Below are 22,583 nucleotides of genomic sequence, written 5' to 3' on the forward strand. Positions count from 1 at the left end.
AACGCCTCATCATTCACAAGAATGTACTGCACTACGCGTCACAAGCAAGCTCTGGTTACGCGCCATCTCCTCCCATGATGGGAACGGGCCATCCACGACAACTCATTACTTCACATGCCCACGTCCAATCATGACGGTAACCTATTAATTCGCCCAGTCACATCACAGGTAACCCTGCCACTCTCCTTATAAAAAGGGAAGCTTCTTCCCCCCAGGGGAGGTTTTCGGACTTCTACATACAGTCCCTCTCCTTCTCCAAAATTAAGCCACCCTCTGACTTAAGCATCGGAGGGCCGGCGCCGGAAACCCCGGCCACCGGCATTTTGCAGGTCTCCTGGAGGACGCCGCCCGCCGACGGACCGCTACCCGCCATTCTCGCGCCGGAGCTCCTCCTCCTCAGCCGACGGCTGCCCCCGGGTCCAATTTCCAGCAACAGTTGGCGCTAGAAGGAGGGCCCGAGTCGTGACCATGAAGCTAAGGAGTAAAGGGGCCTCCAACGCCTCCCGGCGTCCCGCACCAAGTTCTGGACACTCAGTCCAGAACTCGCCACTAAGGCCTCCGGCAGATCAAGTCCCTCAAGTCCAACCAGAGGAGTTCAACCTGCTTGTTCAACAAGTACAAGCACTCACTGTGGCCGTTCGAGGCTTACAGCAAGTAGAAGACCAGCCTCTACTCCCTCCTCACAACCATGAGTCCTCAGGACGCCGCTCGCAACGTCATTTTTCTGTAGAGCGTCGCCACCACCAAAGCTCCTACCGAGCTCGACCCTTGATCCGGAAGGGCTTGTCGCGCATCCATTATCCCGCGAGCTCGCGCCGAAGCCTGACGCCTTGAGCCCGGGAGCACCCATCTGAGGTGGGGCCTGCCCCATGCCGAGCTACAACAGGAGTCCCACCCGAGCTCGGCAGAAAGGTCGAAAAACTCGAGCGGCAGATCGAGGCGCTCCACAGCCAGAAAGCAAGGCGTGAAGATGACTTTGAGTTCACCACCAAGTCACCTTTCTCTCGCCAGATCGAAGATGAGCCGGTCCCACTGAGGTTCAAAATGCCTCAGATAGAGCCCTACAACGGGACCACCGACCTTCTTGACCACTTGGAGAGCTATCGGGCCCTTATGGCATTGCAAGGGTCCTCGGAGGCCGTGCTCTGATAAGCCTTCCCTGCAACCCTCCGAGGAGCGGCTCGGCTTTGGTTCTTCGATCTGAAGCCGAGCACTGTGTCCTCCTTTGAGCAACTCGGCAGGCAGTTCGCTGCCAACTTCGCTGCCAGCCGACGCCAGCGGCAAACATCAGATTCTCTCCTCAATATCAAGCAAAAGGAAGGAGAGTCCCTTAAAGACTACATCGACCGTTTCACCACTGCAACGTGGGAGGTTCGCGATCTCGACTAGTCAATTGCAATGTCAGCATTGAAGACTGGAGCTCGGTCCTACAAATTTGTCTTCTCGATTGAGAAGAGCTTTCCTGCCGACTTTGTTGAAATGTCGGCCCGAGCTTGCAAGTATGCTAAGGTTGAGGAAGCCATGGCCTCTCGGCGGGAAGCAGCCGAACGACCTACCAAGATGCAAAAGAAGCACCCCGAGGAGTGCTCCCAACTAAGCAGCAGATCCCCATGGTACGAGGAGAATCCTCTTTGGCCCAAAAGTCCAGCTCGGCAGAGGTTTTCCCTCCAAAAATTCGAGGAATACACTCCCTTCACATCCACCCGAGCCGAGATCCTCATGGAGATTGAGGGTCAGGGCTACCTCCGACCTCCCCCCAAAACATGGTCGTCAGAGTTGCAGAAGCACTCGAAGAAGTACTGCCGCTTCCACCGAAATTACGGCCACGACACGGAAGATTGCTACCGGCTCCGTGATGAGATCGAGAGGCACTCATCCGTCGAGGTCGACTGGGTCGGTTCGTCCGTGACTAAAAGGGGGGAGCCAGAAGAACGGGACCCAGAGCTCCCTTTATGAAGACCAAAAGGGTGTTGAAACCCCTCATAGCCATGCTGTAGTTATTGCAAAATCTGACGTAAAAGGACTTGTGGATAATAAAAGCACTACGGACGTCTTGTTTCTTGATGCCTTCTAATGGTTGTAAAACAACTGGAGAAGATGAGCAACTCTCTGGCCGGCTTCACAGAAGGTCCCGTACCGGCGAAAGGGGTTCTCGGCCTGCTAATCACGGCTGCGCGCGCGCCCCGAGAAAGTACTGTGAAGCTAAAATTTTTTGTAGCCCAGGTTGGCTCAGCCTTCAATGCTATTATTGGCCGACCAGGCTCTCTCCGAGCTGCGGTCCCTATCTGCCACCCCCTCGTGCAGTTCTCCACTGGCCGAGCTTAACATGGAGAAAAAGACTCTCTCAATATAGCTCCTATATACTACATATCGATGACTCTGTGGCCTTGGGGGGCAGTGCCGCAGCCCAGAACTCAACGCCTACCTCCTAAGGGTCTCCAACGACTCTCCGCCGGTGCCGAGCCAAGTCTTGAGGGACTTTGAAGCTCGGGAGTCGTCAAAATGCCTCCAAAAGGTACGAGACGTCACTTCGGCTTTAAATAATTTCAATATTCAATATATTCCCAGGTCGGAGAAGGCAAAAGCTGACCTGCGAAAATCTACGTCTCCAACGTCACCCCGATCTAAGTGGGGGCGCACGGTCGCCAACGGACAAGGTCCGTCGTCTCCGGATATCTACATCTCCAACGTCGCCCCGATCTGAGTGGGGGCGCACGGTCGCCAACGGACAAGGTCCGTCGTCTCCAGATATCTACATCTCCAACGTCGCTCCGATCTGAGTGGGGGCGCACGGTCGCCAACGAACAAGGTCAGTCGTCTCCGGATATCTACATCTCCAACGTCGCCCCGATTTGAGTGGAGTCGCACGGTCGCCAATGGACAAGGTCCGTCGTCTTCGAATATCTACATCTCCAACACGCCCCGATCTGAGTGGGGGCACTACTGAGTCGACCACAAGCCAAAGAAGGCCGCTGAGTCAACCTGGAGCATTTAACTCCAACTGCATTAGAGGTACACCCTACTTGGCACGTACATCTCTATACATATTTGGCTATATTTCAGGATGATCGACGACTGGACTACTTCCTTCGCCCGAGCCAAAAAGCAGCTCGAACTCGGAAGTCGGGGGGTAGTGTTGGGGGAAAAATGGACCACCCCACAAATACAATTAAAGCACCCAAATCCGACAGCGAGCCGAGCTCATAGGCCGAGCTCAGAAGGCTGCCGAGCTCAGAAGGCTGAGCACAGAAGGCTGCCGAGCTCAGAAGGCCGAGCACAGCAGGCCGAGCACAAAAGGCCGAGCATAGCAGGCCGAGACCAGAAGACGGCCGAGCACAGAAGACTGCCGAGCTCAGAAGGCCGAGACCGGAAGGCCGAGACCGGAAGGCCGAGCACAGAAGGCTGCCGAGCTCAGAAGGCCGAGCATAGAAGGCCGAGCTGACCTCAGAAGGCCGACCTCGTCGTCTATATGCTGCGGCCATGCCCTGCAGCAGCCTCACCGCACCATGCTTTACTTGCCGGCCACGCCACAACATATCAATCAGGAACCATACCCTGCTACGACTGACAACGCCTCATCATTCCCAAGAATGTACTGCACTGCGCGCCACAAGCAAGCTCTGGTTACGCGCCATCTCCTCCCATTATGGGAACAGGCCATCCATGGCAACTCATTATTTCACACGCCCACGTCCAATCGTGACGGTAACCCATTAATTCGCCCAGTCACATCACAGGTAACCCTGCCACTCTCCTTATAAAAAGGGAAGCTTCTTCCCCCCGGGGGGGTTTCGGACTTCTACGTACAGTCCCTCTTTTTCTCCAAAATTAAGCTCCCCTCTGACTTAAGCATCGGAGGGCCGACGCCGGAAACCCCGGCCACCGGCATTTTGCAGGTCTCCTGGAGGACGCCGCCCGCCGACGGACCGCCACCCGCCATTCTCGCGCCGGAGCTCCTCCTCCTCAGCTGACGGCCGCCCCCGGATCCAATTTCCATTTTGCCGGTAACCCACCATTAAAAGCACCTTGAAGCGTGCAATAATTCAAAATCCCCCTAATCCACATCAACACAGCCAAAACTACTTTCCGTGCTCGAGTCTGCGAGCGGCTCGAGCTCAGAAGTCGGAGGGTAGTGTTGGGGGAAAAATATAAGTCGCCCCGCTTGCATGGACTTCCGAGCAGACCCCCCCCCCCCGACCTGGAGACGGCCAAGTAGACGCCGAGCAGACCCCCTCCGACCTGGAGGCGGCCGAGCAGACGACCGAGCAGACTCCCTCCGACCTGGAGTCGGTCGAGCAGACCTCCTCCGACCTGTAGGCAGTCGAGCAGACCTCCTCCGACCTGTAGGCGGTCGAGCAGACTTCCTCTGACCTGGAAGCATCCGAGCAGCTCTACCAACCCAAAGAGCTGACCTGTAGGCGGTCGGCGTTGGTGTCTATCGAGCCGAAATTGGGTGGCCCTTTTTGTTATGGACTGGACGATCCATTTTGCCCTCCATCAATATGTATGTATATATATGTATGTATGTACGTACGTTTGTTTGTTTGTATATGTTTATATATATATATATATATATATATATATATATATATATATATATATATTTATGAGAAAGAGAGTATCGATTGGGGGGTTAAGAGGGTGAGTTAATGTGAGATTGTAAAATGACATAAAATACCTTTAAGAGTTATAAAAAGTAAATGTACTTTTTATCCAATAAAAAATAGATAAATTGATAACCTACCTATATAATAGAGAGTAGGTTATCAGTCCCATATATATATATATATATATATATATATATATATATATATATATATATATATATATATATATATATTGATTACAGAAGTACCGGTGAGACACCCAATTCTACGGATATAAGATGGCCTTGTGAGTAGTGGTCGACTGCAGCCGGGCTTTAGTCGAGCGAGAAAAAAGAAGAGATAAATCTCGTAGCGCACAATACAGCTGCTATAAAGCGCCCGGCATCCCTGCCAGAACCGGCAATCGTCGAAGAATTTTGCCAGAGCCGACGACAAGCACTGGGCGCACATCAGTGGCTGGAGGTCCTTTGTGCACTGCTCCAGCCCGTAGATGGTCACATATGGCGTGAACCCAGGTCAACATTTAAACCCGGGCCATCAGGAACCATGGCTCAATGACTTTTCAAATTACACTAGTTGGATGAAGATTTATATCTAAATAAGAAAAATAAGTTTTTGTTGTAGGTTTTCTTTTGAATCCCTAGAATCCATAATATCATGGACATTTGATCATTATTAAGCTCCCAAGCCATTTCATCCGTACCATCCATTACATCCTTGACGGATTGATACGGAGACATTTATGATACTCGCATTCATCCTTACCCTCTGCCCTTCTATTTTAAGTTTGTATCGTGTTCGCATATGATGGCTCCAGTCTACTCCAGCATGGACATCTATTTCGGTGCTACGCCAAAATCCATGAAGCTCACAATCATCCTTACCTCTTCGCCTTTCCATTTTAACATGCATCGCATTACATGTGCCAATGCTATAATCTTTCCAAGCTATTAAGATGAGAAGACATCAATTACAATGATTTTTAAAGATATAAAAAAATCAAAAATTTATAAATTGCATTACTTGAAAGAAATTATAGATTAGAATTACATCTTTATCGAGTGTTGGATGATTTAAAGAAGGGTTTGTAAGTTTTTTTTAAAGTTTTTTTGGTACGAAGTAGGAGTTAGCTGATTGAAAGAATAGAAACAAGAAAAAAAAAGTCCAAAGACTCAAAATACATTTGAGGGAGGCTTCCTTCTCAGAAATTTAACACCATAGGCATCCGCTACCAAAGGTGTATGGAACTTAGAGAAGAGTTTGTGAGCTGCGGTCACCACCTTTCTCTTCCCCTTTGTTAAAATATTGCAAAAAAAGAGAAAAATAATAAAAAAAGAGAGAGAGAGAGAAAATATTTTTCTAGTTTATCATATTCGATACATTTCAAGAGTTATATATACTATTATATAGACTTTATAAAGGAAAAAAAATATAGATTACGCTAACAAATATTAATGGCTGATACAAGTTGTTACATAATCTATAAAATTACTCTAACATGATCATATTAATAAAAAAAATAATACATGCCGATATAGGATCACACTAATGAAGAAAAATATTATGGTTTGATACAGATTATTACGTGATTTTGAAATTACGTTAACATCTCTTCTCAAATTCAAGATGGCACTGTAGGTGCCGAATTAAGTTTGGAAACTAGATCACAAATATACCCAAAAACTGACATCCCAGATCAAGAGCTGAAAACAATTGAAAAGCTGACATGATAGAGTAGGGGCTGACATAGCAGCCTAGAAATTGATGTGGCAGCATAAAGGCTAACATAATAGATCAAAAGTTGACATAGCACCACAAAGTTTGATATGGTAGATCAATAGTTGTTATAGCAGCTCAAAAGCTGATGTAGCAGATCACGAGTTAACATAGCAACTCAAAAGCTGATATGACAAATTGATGTGTCAAGTTGATATGACAATAAAAAATTTGACATGGCAAACCATAAACTGACACAATAACTTAAAAACTGACGTGGCAAATCAATAAGCTAATGCAACAAACTAGTGTGTTTGGCAATGTTGATGCAGTTAACTGATGTGGCAGACTAATGCGCGTACTGCTATGGCTGACTAACATAACAAACTGATATATGACCGATGTGATAGACTGACGTACGTATTTGCCAATGTGACTGATTGACTTATCTAATGATGTGACAGTGAGCAGATACATAGAAGATGACAGTTGTAGTGAGGATATAGCTTAAAAAAAACAACTAAAGATTGATGATCCTCATAGATGGAAGCACCATAGAAAAGGAGCAAAAGACCTTGAACTAAATGGTGAAGGAGTTGGAGGCAGCAAATAAAACTGGAGATGGAGAGAAAGGAATCAAGCGACGGTGAGAAGAGACAATCGAAGATCCGAAGTTGAGAAGATAAGTGGTAGAGAGGACCTGCACATTCATTAGAGAATAAATGATCTTCAGATATTAATCTACCAGAAATAAAGGATATGTAGATCTACTAAGAAATAAGGGATCTTCAAATGTTTATTAACTAGTAAATAGAGGATGCAAGAAAACAAAGGATCTACGAATCTACCAGAAAATAGAGAATCTTTGGTTATTGATTCGCCAAAAAAAAGAGATTGATAGATCAATAATAGGGGTCTTCAAAGCTTCTAGTCATGGTGACGACAAGCATAGCAAAGGTGGAAGAGATGATGGTGGCAAATTAGATGATCGGTGGCTCTGATACTATGTTAAAATATTTGCAAAAGAAGAGAAAAATAAATTTTATTTCTCTGTTACATCACATTCGATACATCTCAGGAGTTATATATACTAGTGTACAGACTCCATATAAAAAAAATTTAGATATAGGATCACATTAACAAAGAAAAATATTACTAGCCGATATAAGTTGTTAGATGATTTCTAAAATCACTTTAACATGATCATGCTAACAAAAGAAAATAATACCGGCCAATACATAATCACAGTAACAAAGAAAAATATTATAGCTTGATATAGATTATTACATGATCTCTAAAATTATGTAATACCGTTCCCATACTCTTAATTTCTTTTTTCTCTTTTTTTAAGTAGGTCCATCGTATTATGTCCCTCGCTTACTTTTTTGTACAACAAGTGTAAGGGGAGAAAGAGAGGAAAATTTAAAAGTTGTTTTTCAAAAAATTAGCATACGTACTTCCTTAGAACTAGACACTCCAAGGGGATGAGTGGAAAGTGAACAGTAATTTCATAAGCGCCTTCCCCTGCTCTCTGCCCAATCGTTTACATTCTTTCCTATGTTCTTTACTCGTACATATTACACATTCCATTTGCTAGTTGTCCAAGATTATTATATAATATAGAGCAAGTAAAGGTTATGTATTGCTCTTTTTGACCTTTTGATCTTTATACTTGAATATTAGTCTCCATTATCTTCTTTTATTTATTGAATGTATATTTTTTCTCACATGCACGCGCATGCATGCATGAAGACATATGTATATTTACGCCAATGCATGCTTGCATGCATATAAAATTTGCACATCTTTTCATCATGGATGAATCATTATAAATTCACTCAAAGATAACCAAACACAAAAAAAGCATGGCAATTAAAAGGGAGGATTTTTTTGGCATTTACTCCAATTGATATTAAATATAAAATCACTTGTCTCTCAAAGTTCTTTGTTGTATTAAACAAGTCATTTGCATTGTAAATAGAATATGAGTGATTGTAACAACTAGTATCAAGTCTAAGGAAAAAGCTTGAGAAGGCAAATAAAGAGCCCAATAGCTACAACACTTATAACTTGGAAGCAAAGAAGCAAAAAATGCTGGGTTTTCGACGATAGGCGGGAGACTTCGTGGAGTGTTGCCGAGAGAACCCGCATTCAGGCGGGTGAGATCATTAGGATCACTACAACAACTTTATTTAGGATGGTTAGGAACATTTGGGACCTCCGTTTGGCTACTTCTGTGGCCAAGTTACTCTTTATCTCTTGGAAGCCCCCACTCCTTGATTATCTAAAGGTGAATTTTGATTGCAATAGTCTTGGAGATCGCGACAAGGCTGGTGTGGAACTTGTGATCAGAGATCATGATTCACAGTTGATTGCTGCGAATAGACAGAACATCGGTGGGTTATCAGTTATACAGGTGGAGCTCAGAGCAGCATGGGAGGGCCACTTTTGCGCCAGACGGAGGCTGGGGTCGAGCACATCATTCTTGAGGGAGACTCAACCATAGTGATTGATTGGATACAGAAGGAGGGATAGAGGGGGGATGGAAGTCTCCTGCTATGTGACATCCGTCTGATGCTGAGAGACTGTTGTGCCTTCCAAGCAGTGCACGTGTATCGGAAGGCGAACAAGGCGACAGATTGGGTCGCTTTCTATGCTGCGCAGCACTCTAGAGAGGCTCTTTAGCTAATTTGGCAGCACCTCCTGGCCTTTGTGTCAGATTGTAACTTTTGATTCTGCTGACTATACTTACATTGGAGTAGGGTGGGTAGCCGTTATACCAAAAAGAAAAACAAAACATGCTAGCTGTAAAATATAATATCTTTTATATATTTTTCATTTCAAATAAATATGGACAAAATGCCAGATACAAGATTTTTCCAGAGGTGGCAACCAGCATAATTTAGCATCTATGTGGATAATTCTGTAGATTTTGTGGGATTGGGAATAGTACTTTTACATCAAAGTATACCTAGCATGACTTAATCCATGACAATTAGAGCACTCCCAGCTCGTTCCGTGAGGAGAAAAAAGATATTTGCAGGTTTTTGTTTCCTCACTGTCCAAGTCCCTCCCCTCTTCAATCCTGGCTCCCATCCCCCCCACCCTCCTCTTTCTCTCTCTTTTTTTTTCTCTCTCTCCCTAATCTAGTATTCCCAATCCATAGAATCTAGTAAAATTTCATAAGATTATCCAAACCAACCTTTAGTGTCCAAAAGCTCATCCCAAAACATGACACTTCAAAGCCCCTTAATGAGGAATACAGGTGCGTATTGGCCTTTTGGCATTATATAATTTTTTATTTAATTTTTTCTCACTGGAATATTTTTTCTGCAAAATTGATACATGAATATATAATACCTGAAAAAATAATTTTTTCATATTTGGTTGACTATGTGAAAGTGATACAGAAAACACATTTTTCAGATTAATTTATATTTGGTTGAGTATATACTTTTTTTCAAAAAGTTATATAATATAACTATTATACTCTTAATAAAGTTATATAAAGTACCCAAAAAATATCACATTAAATAATTATTTTTAAATCTAAAATATTTAAAAATAACTACTCAAATTATTTATTGAGTTGGATTTTTAGAGTTCTAACAATGTTAGTAGTTAAACTTCTTTATATTATAATATTTTTAATAGTTATTAATATAGTTTTATATTAAAATTACCACAACTTTTTGATATTATGATAATTTTAATAGTTTAAAATTAATTATTAAAAATAGCTATTAAAAAAATTATGATGGCTTAAAGATATCTTTGGTAAAAAAAAAGTTACCATAATTTTCGGCCTATAAAAAATTAGTTTAACCCATAAATACAGAATACTTATTTTCATAAAAAAAACTACTCTTCTAATTTTTCTCTTTTAAAATCTTCAACGAGATATATTTTTTTATTTTTTGTTGACTTTTTTTTTTTTTCTCTTTCTGTGGCCCAAACGGGTCCATAATCTACTTTGTGGATGTCACCTCCACATCCTCCTCTCACGAGTCACGAGCAGTTCTTCTCATCCAACGAGTCGAATCTTTCGTTTTTTTTCCCTTGAGGATATCGTTTCTCCATAACGCATATCCCTCCAAAGGCATTCTCGCATTCTCACCCAACATTATTTCGAAGCCTTTGGACAGATCCCTCTCATCTGCTTTCATGACAAGATTCCCTTCTATTTTTCTTGCTTAATTTGAACCCCTTTTCCGACCAGAGAATCCAGGCCAATTCTAACCTTATTTTAGCAGTGTCCTCCATCATTACTACTCTAGAAGCCAGCGATGTCCAGCTCACTCATGATGCCATAAATCCATGTGGACGTCTTCTAGTCAAAAAATCTAAACGGACCGGGTCCAGTCATCTTTCTTTTTTTTTTTTTTTCTCTCCTCCTCTTCTTGGTTGTGACTCTTAAGAAGTTTCTCGTTTGGAAACTCGAGACGGCAAAAAAGAACAAAAAAAAAAAAAGAAGGAAAAGCCGCCGCCGCCGCCGCCGCCGCGCTTTGTTTTCTCCGTTTCTCTCTTCTCCTTGGGTCGCCCTTCCGCGATGGTTCTCAACGTCAGCTCGTCAACGCCACGGCCAAGAGGCGGAAGCGAAGGAAACCGAACCCCCGATTAAAATAATAATAATATAATAATAATAATAATATCTCCTAGTGTGGACAAATATGAACGGAACTAAAAATCTTTGGACCTCAAGGCCCCAGGCTATAACTTTCAATTAGTTTCAACTTCGTTGGAATCGCGGGCGGAGACTGTGAGGGGATGGTGGGGTGAATGGCTGGAAGGATGAGCGCGAGGTGGAGGTGGGAGCAGTGCCTCCGGTCGACCACTTTGGGCTTCTTCTTCTCCGCCGCCGTCCTCCTCGGATCGGTCGCCGCCCTCTTCGCCTGGCTCACCTTCTCCCCCTTTCCAAAACCCATCGCCTCGGTCTCCTCCTCCTCCTCCTCCACCGCCGCCCTCGGCTGCCGCCCCGACGGCGAGGGGTCCTGGTCCATCGGTATCTTCTATGGCGACTCCCCCTTCTCCCTCAAACCCATCGAATCCGTGAGAGTCTTCTCCTGTTTCTTTTCTTTATTTGTTTTCCAGTTTTTTTTTTTTGTTTTTCTATAGCTTGGTATGGATCCTGATTGGGATTTGGATGGTGGGGACAGTGGAATGTGTGGAGGAACGAAAGCGCGGCGTGGCCGGTGGCGAATCCCGTGTTTACTTGCGCTTCGGCTTCGGAGGCTGGATTTCCGAGCAATTTTGTCGCCGATCCCTTCCTCTATATCCAGGTGCGTGATAGATTTCACCGTGGAACTATCGAGCTTCTAGTGTTTGTTTGATTGTTTTCTGGAAGACTCGAGATCCCGGTTCTTACGCCCATATGAGTAAGTTTGCTTTATTGTTAATTGGTGGCGGGATCTTGGGTTCATATGCTGTTGTGAAGTTGTAGGTAGCGATTTAAATGGTTTAATAGCTGAGAAAGAGCGATTCTTCTTCTTGCATGAACTTGTGTGTGCTGGTGAAAGTAGTGAGGTCAAAATTGCTTTGTTCTTTAAGGATTTATTATTTAAATTTTTCATATAGAAGTTTAGGCGAGTCACTTTTAGTAGAATCTGAGTTGTTTTGTTTTTAATTTCTTTTAGAGCTCGGAGCTGCCCTGTAGTATGGAATTCAACTATAAGTGCGTCATTTGATCTTAGATTCTTGCTATGGTTCTTAGGGAAGGATATTGGATTTAGTTGCATTGACTGTAGAGTTCTGGTTGTGGGGAGTGGAAATTATTTTCACTCTCCTTAAAATATTGATTGCAGCAGAAAGCCAATTTTTTTTGAGGGTTTCATGTGTTTGTTCTCTTGTCTAAATGAGCTTAGGATCTTTCAGGTATGTTATAAAGAAATTCATATCCTTTAGGAATAGCTGACCCTGTCAGTGCTGGGTCATGTGATTGAAAGGTGCTGGCATGTTCATCTCAAGATTTTGTCGATTCATCTCTCTTCATCCTGGGTCTGGAGTTCTGATTTTTGTGAATGCTTGGTTTTAGTGTTCTATCCTCTCCCGCTTCTGATCTCTGTCCTAGCTTTCCATGTTTATATTGCAATCAAGGTTTGACTCTGGAACAAAGAGTATTTGAAGAGATCTGTGAAGCATCATTCCCTCTCTCGTACTTTCTCTCTTTCAAAACACGGAACAATTAATAGCAAATTATTAGAGGGAAAGTGAAGGGCGAGCCTTGGTTTTACCTAATCCATCCCATGAACAAATATGTCCTCTCCAGTGTTCTTAGAATGTCGTAAGCTATTAACAGTGAATAAATGCTATTGCTCTAATTCTGTTTAGTCGTTTTTTTTTAGCTTCCCTTCTCATTTCTGGTTTTCTTTTCTATGGTCATGTGTACCTTATTCTTGAAGATTGTATACTGTCTCCAATCCAGGGGACTTACTGAAGACACAATAAAGCTATCCGAATTCGAATTGAAGTGTGGCTTCTCTGAGCAGTGTGTATCTGGGGTGTGTGTGCGTATATAATAATTGGTTGTGGATGGATTTTTTCTGTCCTGCTTCCTTTCTCTGAGCAGTGTGGCTTCTTTTTTCTCATTTTTCTGTCCTGCTTCTTTAAGATGCATAGAAATTCAAGAATCTACAGCATTTTTTCCCTCCTCAAAATTGCTTTGTCATCTGACCCAAGAATAATGCAACTTGCCCTGCATCTTCAGGCAACCTGGGGAGGGAGGAGGGTGTGTTTCATATTTATGTGTGCATTCATTATTATTATTATTATGCTTGTTATCTCACAACCTTCATCATATTTGGTTGGACCCTACCCATTACCTTTATTACACTGCGCCCTGATCACACTGCAATTGCCCCATATGATCTGCGACGAGCTCAGATTATAGAATATGTCTGATGCACTGGATATGATGTGCCCAACCTGGGATATGATGTTAGGCATATTTGAATTCTAGTTGGTTTTATAAGGTTGCTCTTGTAAGCTCCGTCTTTCTAACTACTCTGAGTCTGCAGATTAATGTCATGTTTTGGTGTGTGTGGCATAAGTAGGGGAACTTGACATGTTTATGGAGCTACTTCATCAATTCTTTTATTCTCAAGAAATAAAGTTCACTATCCTTTAATTACCCAAAACTAGTATGTTTAGACCAGTTCTGTTGTTTTCTAGTTGCTTTTCTGATAGTCTCTGATGGTAGCTTTTGTCCAGGAAGATACATTTTATTTGTTTTTCGAGACCAAGAACTCTATCACATCGCAAGGAGACATTGGTGTTGCTATGAGCAAGGATAAGGGTGTGACATGGCAGCACCTGGGTATCGCGTTGGATGAGGAATGGCATCTTTCTTATCCATATGTTTTCAGCTATCAGGGTCAAGTAAGATCAAATTTCTTCTTTATTGAATGCAAAATTGTCATTGCTTGGATTCTTGATTGTTGAAACCAACAAATTCCTTTAGCTTTCAATTTTTGATAACTTTATGTTTCTTCTTTTTCATCTTTTGAATTCTCAGATCTACATGATGCCTGAAGGCAGTAAGAAAGGGGAGCTCCGGCTGTATCGAGCATTGAATTTTCCCTTGAAGTGGAAATTGGAAAAGGTCATTCTGAAGAAGCCCCTTATAGATTCATTCATTATTGACTATAATGGTTACCACTGGCTGTTTGGGTCAGATTTCAGTGCTTTTGGTGCCAAAAAGAATGGAGAGCTTGAAATCTGGTATAGCAGCTCTCCTCTTGGTCCTTGGAAACCTCACAAGCAGAACCCAGTTCATAACACTGATAAGAGCTTGGGTGCTAGAAATGCAGGCAGGCCATTCTTGTACAATGGCAAGCTCTATCGCACGGGGCAAGATTGTGGCAGCACATATGGGCGGCGGGTACGTGTTTTTAGAGTTGACGTTCTCACCACAGACGAATTTGAGGAAGTTGAAGTCCCGCTTGGCATCGATGAGCCCCGAAAAGGCCGTAATACTTGGAATGGGGCTCGTTATCATCACCTAGATGTGCAAAAGCTTCAATCAGATGAATGGGTTGGAGTGATGGATGGTGATCGAGTTCCCTCAGGTGATTCTGTTGGCCGGCTTATTAAGGGCTACACAGCATTTGGGGCAGCTATTGCTCTAGTAATATTGTTAGGGATGTTGTTGGGTGTAATCAAGTGTGTTTTACCCCTTAGCCGGTGCCTTCCCATCTCAGGAAAGCGAAGTGATGCCTTCCAGGCAGGAGAGAAGCATCGTCATCTATATTCTAAGCTTAGATGTCTCTTTGCGCATGTGAACAAGCTAGGTTCTCCAATCCAAGGAAGAATCAAACCTACCACCTGTACAGGCCGATCAGTTCTAGCTGTTATATTTTTGTTCATGGTTGCATTAACCTGTATTGGCACCCATTACGTATATGGAGGCAATGGTGCAGAAGAGGCTTATCCGGTGAGAGGACATTTGTCTCAGTTCACACTGCTTACCATGACATATGATGCTCGCCTGTGGAATTTGGAGATGTTCGTGAAGCATTACTCAAGATGCTCTTCAGTAGGGGAGATTGTGGTAGTGTGGAACAAGGGTGAGCCTCCAACTCTAAGTGACTTGGATTCCACTGTGCCAGTTAGGATCAGAGTGGAGAAGAGGAACTCTTTGAACAACAGGTTCAATGCAGACCCACTGATAAAGACACGAGCAGTTCTTGAACTTGATGATGATATCATGATGACATGTGATGATGTGGAGCGTGGATTCAAGGTCTGGCGTGATCACCCTGATAGAATTGTGGGATTCTACCCACGGCTCGCAGAAGGGATCCCACTTAAGTATCGGGATGAGAAGTATGCTCGGGGACGAGAAGGGTATAACATGATACTAACAGGAGCTGCATTCATAGATCATAATGTGGCATTTAAAAGATATTGGAGCAAGGAGGCAGAAGAGGGAAGGAAGATTGTTGACAAGAATTTTAACTGTGAGGATGTGCTTCTGAATTTCTTATATGTGAATGCAAGTGAGTCAAAGAAGACGGTAGAGTATGTGAAGCCTTCCTGGGCTATAGACACATCAAAATTCTCCAGAGTAGCCATTAGTCGTAACACAAAGGCACATTATCAAGTAAGAAGTGAGTGCCTTGTTAAGTTTTCAGAGTTATATGGGAATTTGGCTGCCAATAGATGGGGTTTTGATGGCCGGAAAGATGGTTGGGATGTATAGTAGCATGGGCTCATGGCATAGTTTTGTCAACAGTTTTGCCCATTCCATCATGTTACTCTAGTTGCCATCTATAACTGTAATTTATTTTGTGTTATTTTCCATTTTGGGGAATATAGACAGCTGGGACTGCTTGACATGTAAGATTATTTTCAGAGTTAAACGTTTTTTAGTTTTCCCCAATATTGTCATTTTATCAATATATGCTTGTCCAGACCTTCAATTACCAATTTTCTTTGTTAAATTTTCAGTTACCACCCGAATGCCAACCGACTTCAACATTCAAGGTTTCATGAAAAAGCTATGCAACTGAGCAAATTTGCATATATATAACAACCATCCAGGCCAAAGTAACCGATGAGAATCGATAAGGAACGGTTTATGATGGCCTCTAATTTCTCCAAAAGTATGTTGGTGTTTCTGCTCATGTTAGAAGCTTATTTATTTTGACACACTGACAACTTTTTGTCATTAGTCATCTTCCACCAGTAATGAAGAAAGAAGATTTCATAGATGATTGAAAATCTTAATACAAGTGTTCTGCAATGAATGGCTGTTGTTGGAGAAGGCATGCTGCGATGTGAAAGCCAAATTATGGCAGTCTAAATTGGAGACGTGGGCAATGGTGGTAGACAAAATGAAGCCCTTCTACTGTACAGTCATTTGGAAACTGATGAAATGAAAATAGTGGAACCATGCTCCTCTGATCAGAATTTGCAACTGTTCTTCAGAAAAATCACAATCTCTTGCTGCAACCATCAGAAGATGGAATGCTTTAGTCAGCCTGTTTTTATTTTGAGAAGGTCAGGTGCAGAACTGTTACTTACTATTAAGCACAGAAGCACACAACCAGCTGCCCCAGGAAACAAGGCATACCAAAGATGCAGCTGATGGAACTTCGCACCATCGATGAACAAGATCGGTAAGCTTGCAGCTACGATTCCCCAAACACATAGTAAAACACAATCAGTTATGCAGTGAAGAAGTGCTGACATATAAAGGAAGCAAATGTTAGGCCAAAGGCAACCGATTGCTTTAACTCAATAATTTACATGTCAGTTTTTCCCGCATGTAAAGCTTAGGCAGTCAATTAACTCCACAGGATCCATATTCCATTCACTAACTTTATTTCAACGGTTTGGACAGGATCAAGCTAATTCCACTGGATGGATGCATTCACATCTAAGCCTTTATGTCTTTCTATATTGTAAAGAAAATAAAACATTAACTATCGAGTGGTTTCATATACTAAATTACCTTGATTCTTAGAATATAAACCGTGCAATTATGCAAAGAATTTAGCATTTCTTCATTAATTTTTGATGCAAAAAGCATTTGAATTGGCTACTTAATTAATCATTTATGATTATGAAAGCAGCTGTTAAGATCCAGAAGAGGACTTGACCTGTTTTCCTTACTTTTGTTATAACTAGTTTCTCCTTGACTAGTTGAAGTATGCATTAGTTTCATATACCCTACTGAGTGACGGCAATGCCAAGATTCAAACGAGGAATTGGCTAGACTTAGTAAAAAGAAGTCTGAATTTTTAATCTTTGAATTTTGGATGCACTTGAACTTCTAAGATATCATCCTTAGCCCTGGTCAAATTTAGGGCCTGGTCCCCAAGTACTCAAATATTACCAAATAAATACCATCCTAATCAAATTGCTCCATGAATACCATTTATACTTTTTCTCATGCTTTTCCACTATTTTGATTTTGTGCTTTTTAGTCTCCATGAAGGGCATATTCTTCGAACTTCATGCATGAGATGCAATATGCCCTTTCAATTCGCGAAACCCTACGAGGTATTAAGAATCTTTAAAATTCTGAGGCCATGAACGGGTAGAACCTTTTTAATACAGGATGCTGTCCTGTATGTCACAAGTACTGTAGACTAAAATAATGTATTCCAGCAACGTGTTCATGGCTCTTCTAGCTATTTAATACAACAGTCAAATATCTTGTACTATTGTTATATCACATACGGTTTGCCTGAAACTTTTGAGAATCTGAATACAATAGTAGCAGCTAAAACAGTTGTTGCTACCTGCTAAGCAGAGGGGTGTGACCATTAGAGCAAGCCGCACTTTATATATAAAACAGATTAATTCTTGTGAAAGGGTGGGTCAAGTGAATAAATAGTTATGGTTTGAAAACTATTTAAATTTTGAGAATAAGATTAACCAAGTTGTGTGTGGCCTTCCACATGTAAATCATTTTTCATTAACATCTGTTTCTATGTACCGATAAGATAGAGGATGATTAAAACACTGATGTCGTGATAACCAAAGATGCTTGCTTTTAATATATGTATCATCCTTCCGGTAAAACTAATTTCAGACCATAAGAACTTATCAAGTCTGAAATGCATTATATCATAATTCTTTTTGCTGTAAGTATTTACCTCAATGACCGTGTTTTATATTAGATATTTTACTAAACATAAACTGCTTTGCATGCATAAAAGAAAGGCTAGGGTCTTATTATGCATATATTATCTTGGCATATAAAAGAATGGTCAGAAGCCACAAACTGTCAAAGAATCTTTTCTTGCAAACAGTTGTCAACAAAATTAATAAACTAAAAGATACTGAAATTTGTTTTATGATCCGAAATTGTTTGTCCCGTAATATATCAGGCTCATTTATTTTATTTAACCCAAATCCAGAAGCTTGACTCATCCTGATTAAGTTCAGAGACCAGTCTGGTCTAGATTACTGCAAAAATCAAGTCATATTTGGTTTGATATGATTTGACCCAGTTTTGCTTGAAATTGACTCGATCATCCAATAGGACCTGTTAAGCTTAGTTTGGACATGTCTTCAATTAATAGGTCTAAGTCAGGTTGAAGTTTTGTCTGTCTGGGTTGAAACAACCTATCAATAATCTCAAGCCATACTTGCAGCATAATCTTGATGTATGGCGACACATCGCAAATTGTGAGAAAAATACCTGGAGGATGGGTGGCACCTGTGATGATCATGAATGCTATAGATGCAGCAAGAGCAGTTCCTCTAGCCAACCAACCTGGCCCAAATATTGACAATGCTAATACCCCAAATGCTGCACAACCAACCTGGGCAACGAACATGTTGTATTTCTGCACCACCATCCAACTTCAAGATATCATCATATAATAAAAACAGTTACTAGCACTGTTGGCTAGCTAATTTAGTTTAACAGTCCATTTAGCTAAAATAGATCCCTTTGTGTCGCATGCCTACAGTTCAATCTTCATGTCTGAATTGTAGTTCAATCAGTTTCAGGTCATGCAAACAAATTATGGATGAGCAAATAGATGCCTTGCATTAGATAATGCACAAGAACTTTAATTCTGTGTAGGTAATATATGATTTCTAATAATGCCCACTTGTTAACATAAAGCCTCATAATGCCCACTTGTTACCGAAATGTACAACCAACAGCAAGGCATGGAATTTGATGAGGTTTCAAAGTTAACATATCTTCCACTCTTTGTATTGTTCGTTCTAATGAGTAATCTGACAGCTAGATATAATTTACAGTAATCTTCAGCAAACATTCTATACATTCAAACCCTTTTGCAACCTCAATGGGTAGGGTTGCACAATGACGGACCTTATGGCAAGAAACTTGGAAAGAAGGAGAAAAGGAGTTCACCAAGTGAATTACCTAATGTTTTATTATTCAGTTCTTCTTCCTAGTAAGTGCGGTCTCTCCTATAGCTTTAGGCCAAGTTACTCGAAAAGACCCAACCGAATCAGTGTCCCTTTGTTATGATCAATCCAATTCAAAATTTCTTAACACAAGAACAACCTAAAAGTTTCCTTGCATAATTCACATTCCTTGAGCTGATTCTAGGATAAAATTTTGAGCTTTCGTGATGATTAAGAAAGGCAGAACGCCAAACTAGTTAATTTTCGGGTCCAATGTTAGCTTTTCAATGAGTGGATGAATACCTTACAGTATTGTTGGTTTATGCCTCCAGGAGGAATCAGTCCAAGAATATTCACATATCATGCCTTCCATCTTGCATTGCCTTTAGTTCTCATTTTTGAATTGCTTCAAGAGAATTTGAGGGCCCCAAAAGCATCTTGTGCTTGGTTTATTTGTTTCATATTCTCTGGGAAAGCATCATACTGGACATCCAAAGGATCAATAGCTTCTCGTTATCGATCAATTATGGCAGCTGATTACTTGCTTGTTTAAGCTGAAGGATCTATGGCTCCTACATTTCCTGAGAACAAGCTGCTCTTGCTCTAACAGACTACACAAGAGGCAACTCTATCCTCTATCTGACTTGCTCAACTCCAAACAAATATGTAATGCAGGTCTTCCCTCTTCTCGTATCGGGTCGGGAACGAAAGCTTTCTAATGTGGGCAGAGACTTCCGGATCGACTGTAACTAAAGGATCCTCTGGTTCCACATTCTATCACTCTGGGTGCTTTCAATATTCTTCTGGACGACAGCTTGCCACAGTAACGTGTAACTCTTTCATTTTATATCTCAACAACTTCACCTTCTAACAATTACTCATCCTAAAATCTTTATGTGTACAAAGTCTTGTTCGTCTATTAATTCATTACACTATTTACCCACAAAAAGGGGGGAAAAAGCATAGTCCTGCAATCGAACAGTCTGCAGCAATAGCACAAGATTCATTATAACAACACTACTATAACTTTAGGGTCTAACTTCTCCTTCCCTGCTTCTTCCAAAACCAAACTTGCATACCTGATGTTATAATAGCAACATATCTTGATGATTAAAAGAAAAAAACTGCCACTGTCCATTCTAGCTGATTTCAAGCAATGGCATATGTGGCTGCTACTACACATACTTGCTCATCTTATCTTCTCCAAGAGCTAGGCAACTATTTTTTTTTTTTTTTTTGTGGCCTTCCAATTTCATAGTAAACAAGAAGAAATCAACTGCAACTTCACTCAATTCCTAAAAGTAATATTAGTATCATGCCCCATCACCCATGGTCCATCATGGATGAGCAAATGCTTGCTAGTTTTCAGAGATGATAAGTCTTTACCTGGGCAGCAGGGGAATTGGGAGCAGCAAACAACACAGCACATACAGCCCCCAACGGTGCAATGGTGAAGGACAGTCCCCTCGGAGCCATCACCTGGTCAATCCTCCCCAACAACGCCATCGCCGCAAAAGCACCTGCCCCATCCAATCCAAAACCCACATGCTTCTAATTTTATCTTCCATTTACCATATATTCAAGCTCATTATAAAGGACAACATGAACCTTTTTCAAGCAGACGTAATCATACGCAGTTCAGAAGACAAATCACATTCTAGAATAGGAGAGTTCACCTGCTGAAGGCCATACGACATCGCTGAGGCTGACTCTTGAGGCCGGCAGTACTCCTTTCTCAGGCTGAGGCCACCAGCTGAGGCCGCCGCTGCCGGTGTCTCCGCTCGATCTGATGACAAACTGGCTTCTGTTGCTGCTGTTTAATCTAGCAGCAGATCGATCATCTTTCGTTCCACTCTTCTTCCTCCTCCAGAGAATTGGAATAAAAGATGGTGGACTTAATGATGAGTTATAGCAGTAGGAAGAGGTGGAGGTATTCTTTGGACCACGTAGGCTATTGCAGTAACCTGGCTGGTGTTGGACAGCCATCCCTCTCTCTTGTTATTTTTGAAGGAAGAGTTTGGGAGAGGGAAGGAGGGAGGTGGGGTTAGTATATAGTCGATGGGAAACGGGTCAGAGCCAGGGGAGCTCTTGGAGAAGACGAGAGGGTGGGGTAGGAGGGGGGGCGAGGAGGCTCTTCAGTGGCTCCGAGAGCCAATGAAGGGGCGTGGATAAAGTGTATTCTAACGCTGGGCCACCTTTTTTTTTGCCCTTTTCTATATAATATATTGTAATAATACTTCATCAAAAATAGTTAGTCAAAAAAATATTATTTAATTTTTTATTTTTTATTATGTAGTATATAGCCAATATTAAGTTAAACATATATTCATATAAACTTTTATATTTTTTTATTTTAAATTCTAATTTTGCTAGATGTAAAATTTAAAATCATTCAAATCTAACCACGTAGCCAATCCTAATGGTCTGACGTATAGATCATGCTAGATTTATCCTGATATCATTTATAATTATTTAATATTTTAGTTAAAATAATTAGTTAAAAAATATTATTTAAATTTTTTATTTTATATAAAGATTCAAAATTTATTGGGATGAGGAATATATATATATATATATATATATATATATATATATATTCTGTCATTTTCACGGCCTTGCGCTCTTTTCTCCACCAAAAATTATATCCTAGCTGCGTGACGCATCAACTTGGTGGCTTTTCTGGAAAAGAACGGGCCCTGGCAGTAAATTAGCCAAGCTCATTTGCCATGGGGAATTGTTTTTTAAAAAGACAGGGTACGACTCTTTCTCCTGGTCTGACTTCGGGCAGGAACAATATTTACTTCCCCTCTGGTGCATTAATTTAAATATCCGTTTCGCTCTTTGTGGGAAGGAAACGTACGAAGAAAGAGAGCGTTGCATGGCCGCCAAAAATTAAGGAGTTGACTTGAAGGCCATGAATAAATGATGCTGGTGAAGCTGAGCCGGACTCACCGATGAAAAAAAAGCATGGGTAAAAACGGAGGCCAGTAAAAACTGTTCCGCAAGGGTGAACTTATCCCTTCCTTCTCTTACCTTTTTTTCTTTAGAAAAAAAAAAAAAAAGCATGTTCATGGATAAAGATGCATATCTTCCTAATGGGGTCATAAATGCTCTTTGATCCGATCCAATATTCCTCTTATCGTATCTTGGCTATCCTCTCCTCTTGCTGTGGTTAAAGCGAATTTTTGATTGGTCTATTGTTGATTCTACTGGTGCCGGCTTTATATCAAGGAATCGCATTGATCAAACATTATGTACTGGATTTAGGAGGTACAATATCCCAAGATCAATTTACCATGGCTGGGAATCATTTCAAGGCAACTCATGTATGACTTTAGAAGATCTCTGCATCTACTATTTGTCATACTCCTCTCCTCCGTGACATATAGTTATGGACATGGCTGCAGGCATGTTGTAGAGGGTGCCAGC

General features: G+C 41.7%; 2 protein-coding genes across 4 annotated transcripts; one reads left to right on the plus strand and one right to left on the minus strand.

The window, feature by feature from the left end:
• The first annotated feature begins 10,794 nt into the window (after positions 1-10,794).
• Positions 10,795-16,195, plus strand: LOC103710191 (glucosamine inositolphosphorylceramide transferase 1). Of its 2 annotated transcripts, XR_001879639.3 has the most exons (5): positions 10,795-11,372; positions 11,480-11,602; positions 13,530-13,697; positions 13,834-15,656; positions 15,768-16,195. XR_001879639.3 is itself a non-coding variant. In XM_008795834.4 (4 exons), exons 1-4 carry the CDS (start codon positions 11,103-11,105, stop codon positions 15,517-15,519), a joined length of 2,247 nt encoding a protein of 748 aa, XP_008794056.1. In that variant the 5' UTR covers positions 10,795-11,102; the 3' UTR covers positions 15,520-15,739. The 2 variants fall into 2 exon arrangements, 1 of the variants encoding a protein (XP_008794056.1); XM_008795834.4 differs by lacking the exon at positions 15,768-16,195 and having other exon boundaries at positions 13,834-15,739.
• Positions 15,944-21,298, minus strand: LOC103710192. 2 transcript variants are annotated; one of them, XM_026805862.2, is made up of 5 exons: positions 20,831-21,298; positions 20,541-20,674; positions 18,472-18,619; positions 16,344-16,504; positions 15,944-16,265 (listed from the first exon to the last, which is right to left on the minus strand). In XM_026805862.2, the coding sequence occupies exons 1-5, from the start codon at positions 21,138-21,140 to the stop codon at positions 16,224-16,226; spliced, it is 795 nt and encodes a 264-aa protein (XP_026661663.1). In that variant the 5' UTR covers positions 21,141-21,298; the 3' UTR covers positions 15,944-16,223. The 2 variants fall into 2 exon arrangements, with proteins under 2 accessions (XP_026661663.1, XP_008794059.1); XM_008795837.4 differs by having other exon boundaries at positions 16,344-16,450; positions 20,831-21,294.
• Between the last annotated feature and the right edge of the window lie 1,285 nt (positions 21,299-22,583).

Source organism: Phoenix dactylifera, chromosome 16, assembly GCF_009389715.1.
Source record: "Phoenix dactylifera cultivar Barhee BC4 chromosome 16, palm_55x_up_171113_PBpolish2nd_filt_p, whole genome shotgun sequence".
NCBI classification, from domain to species: Eukaryota; Viridiplantae; Streptophyta; class Magnoliopsida; order Arecales; family Arecaceae; genus Phoenix; species Phoenix dactylifera.

Excerpts from the sequence above, each read along its gene's own strand:
- LOC103710191 (XM_008795834.4), top strand. The coding sequence starts at position 11,103 with ATGGCTGGAAGGATGAGCGCGAGGTGGAGGTGGGAGCAGTGCCTCCGG. Across the intron at positions 11,373-11,479 it reads CCCTCAAACCCATCGAATCC|TGGAATGTGTGGAGGAACGA; the intron begins GTGAGAGTCTTC and ends TGGTGGGGACAG. Across the intron at positions 11,603-13,529 it reads ATCCCTTCCTCTATATCCAG|GAAGATACATTTTATTTGTT; the intron begins GTGCGTGATAGA and ends GCTTTTGTCCAG.
- LOC103710192 (XM_026805862.2), bottom strand. The coding sequence starts at position 21,140 with ATGGCTGTCCAACACCAGCCAGGTTACTGCAATAGCCTACGTGGTCCA. Across the intron at positions 18,620-20,540 it reads CCAATTCCCCTGCTGCCCAG|AAATACAACATGTTCGTTGC; the intron begins GTAAAGACTTAT and ends ATGGTGGTGCAG. Across the intron at positions 16,505-18,471 it reads AGGTGCCACCCATCCTCCAG|CACTTCTTCACTGCATAACT; the intron begins GTATTTTTCTCA and ends TTTATATGTCAG.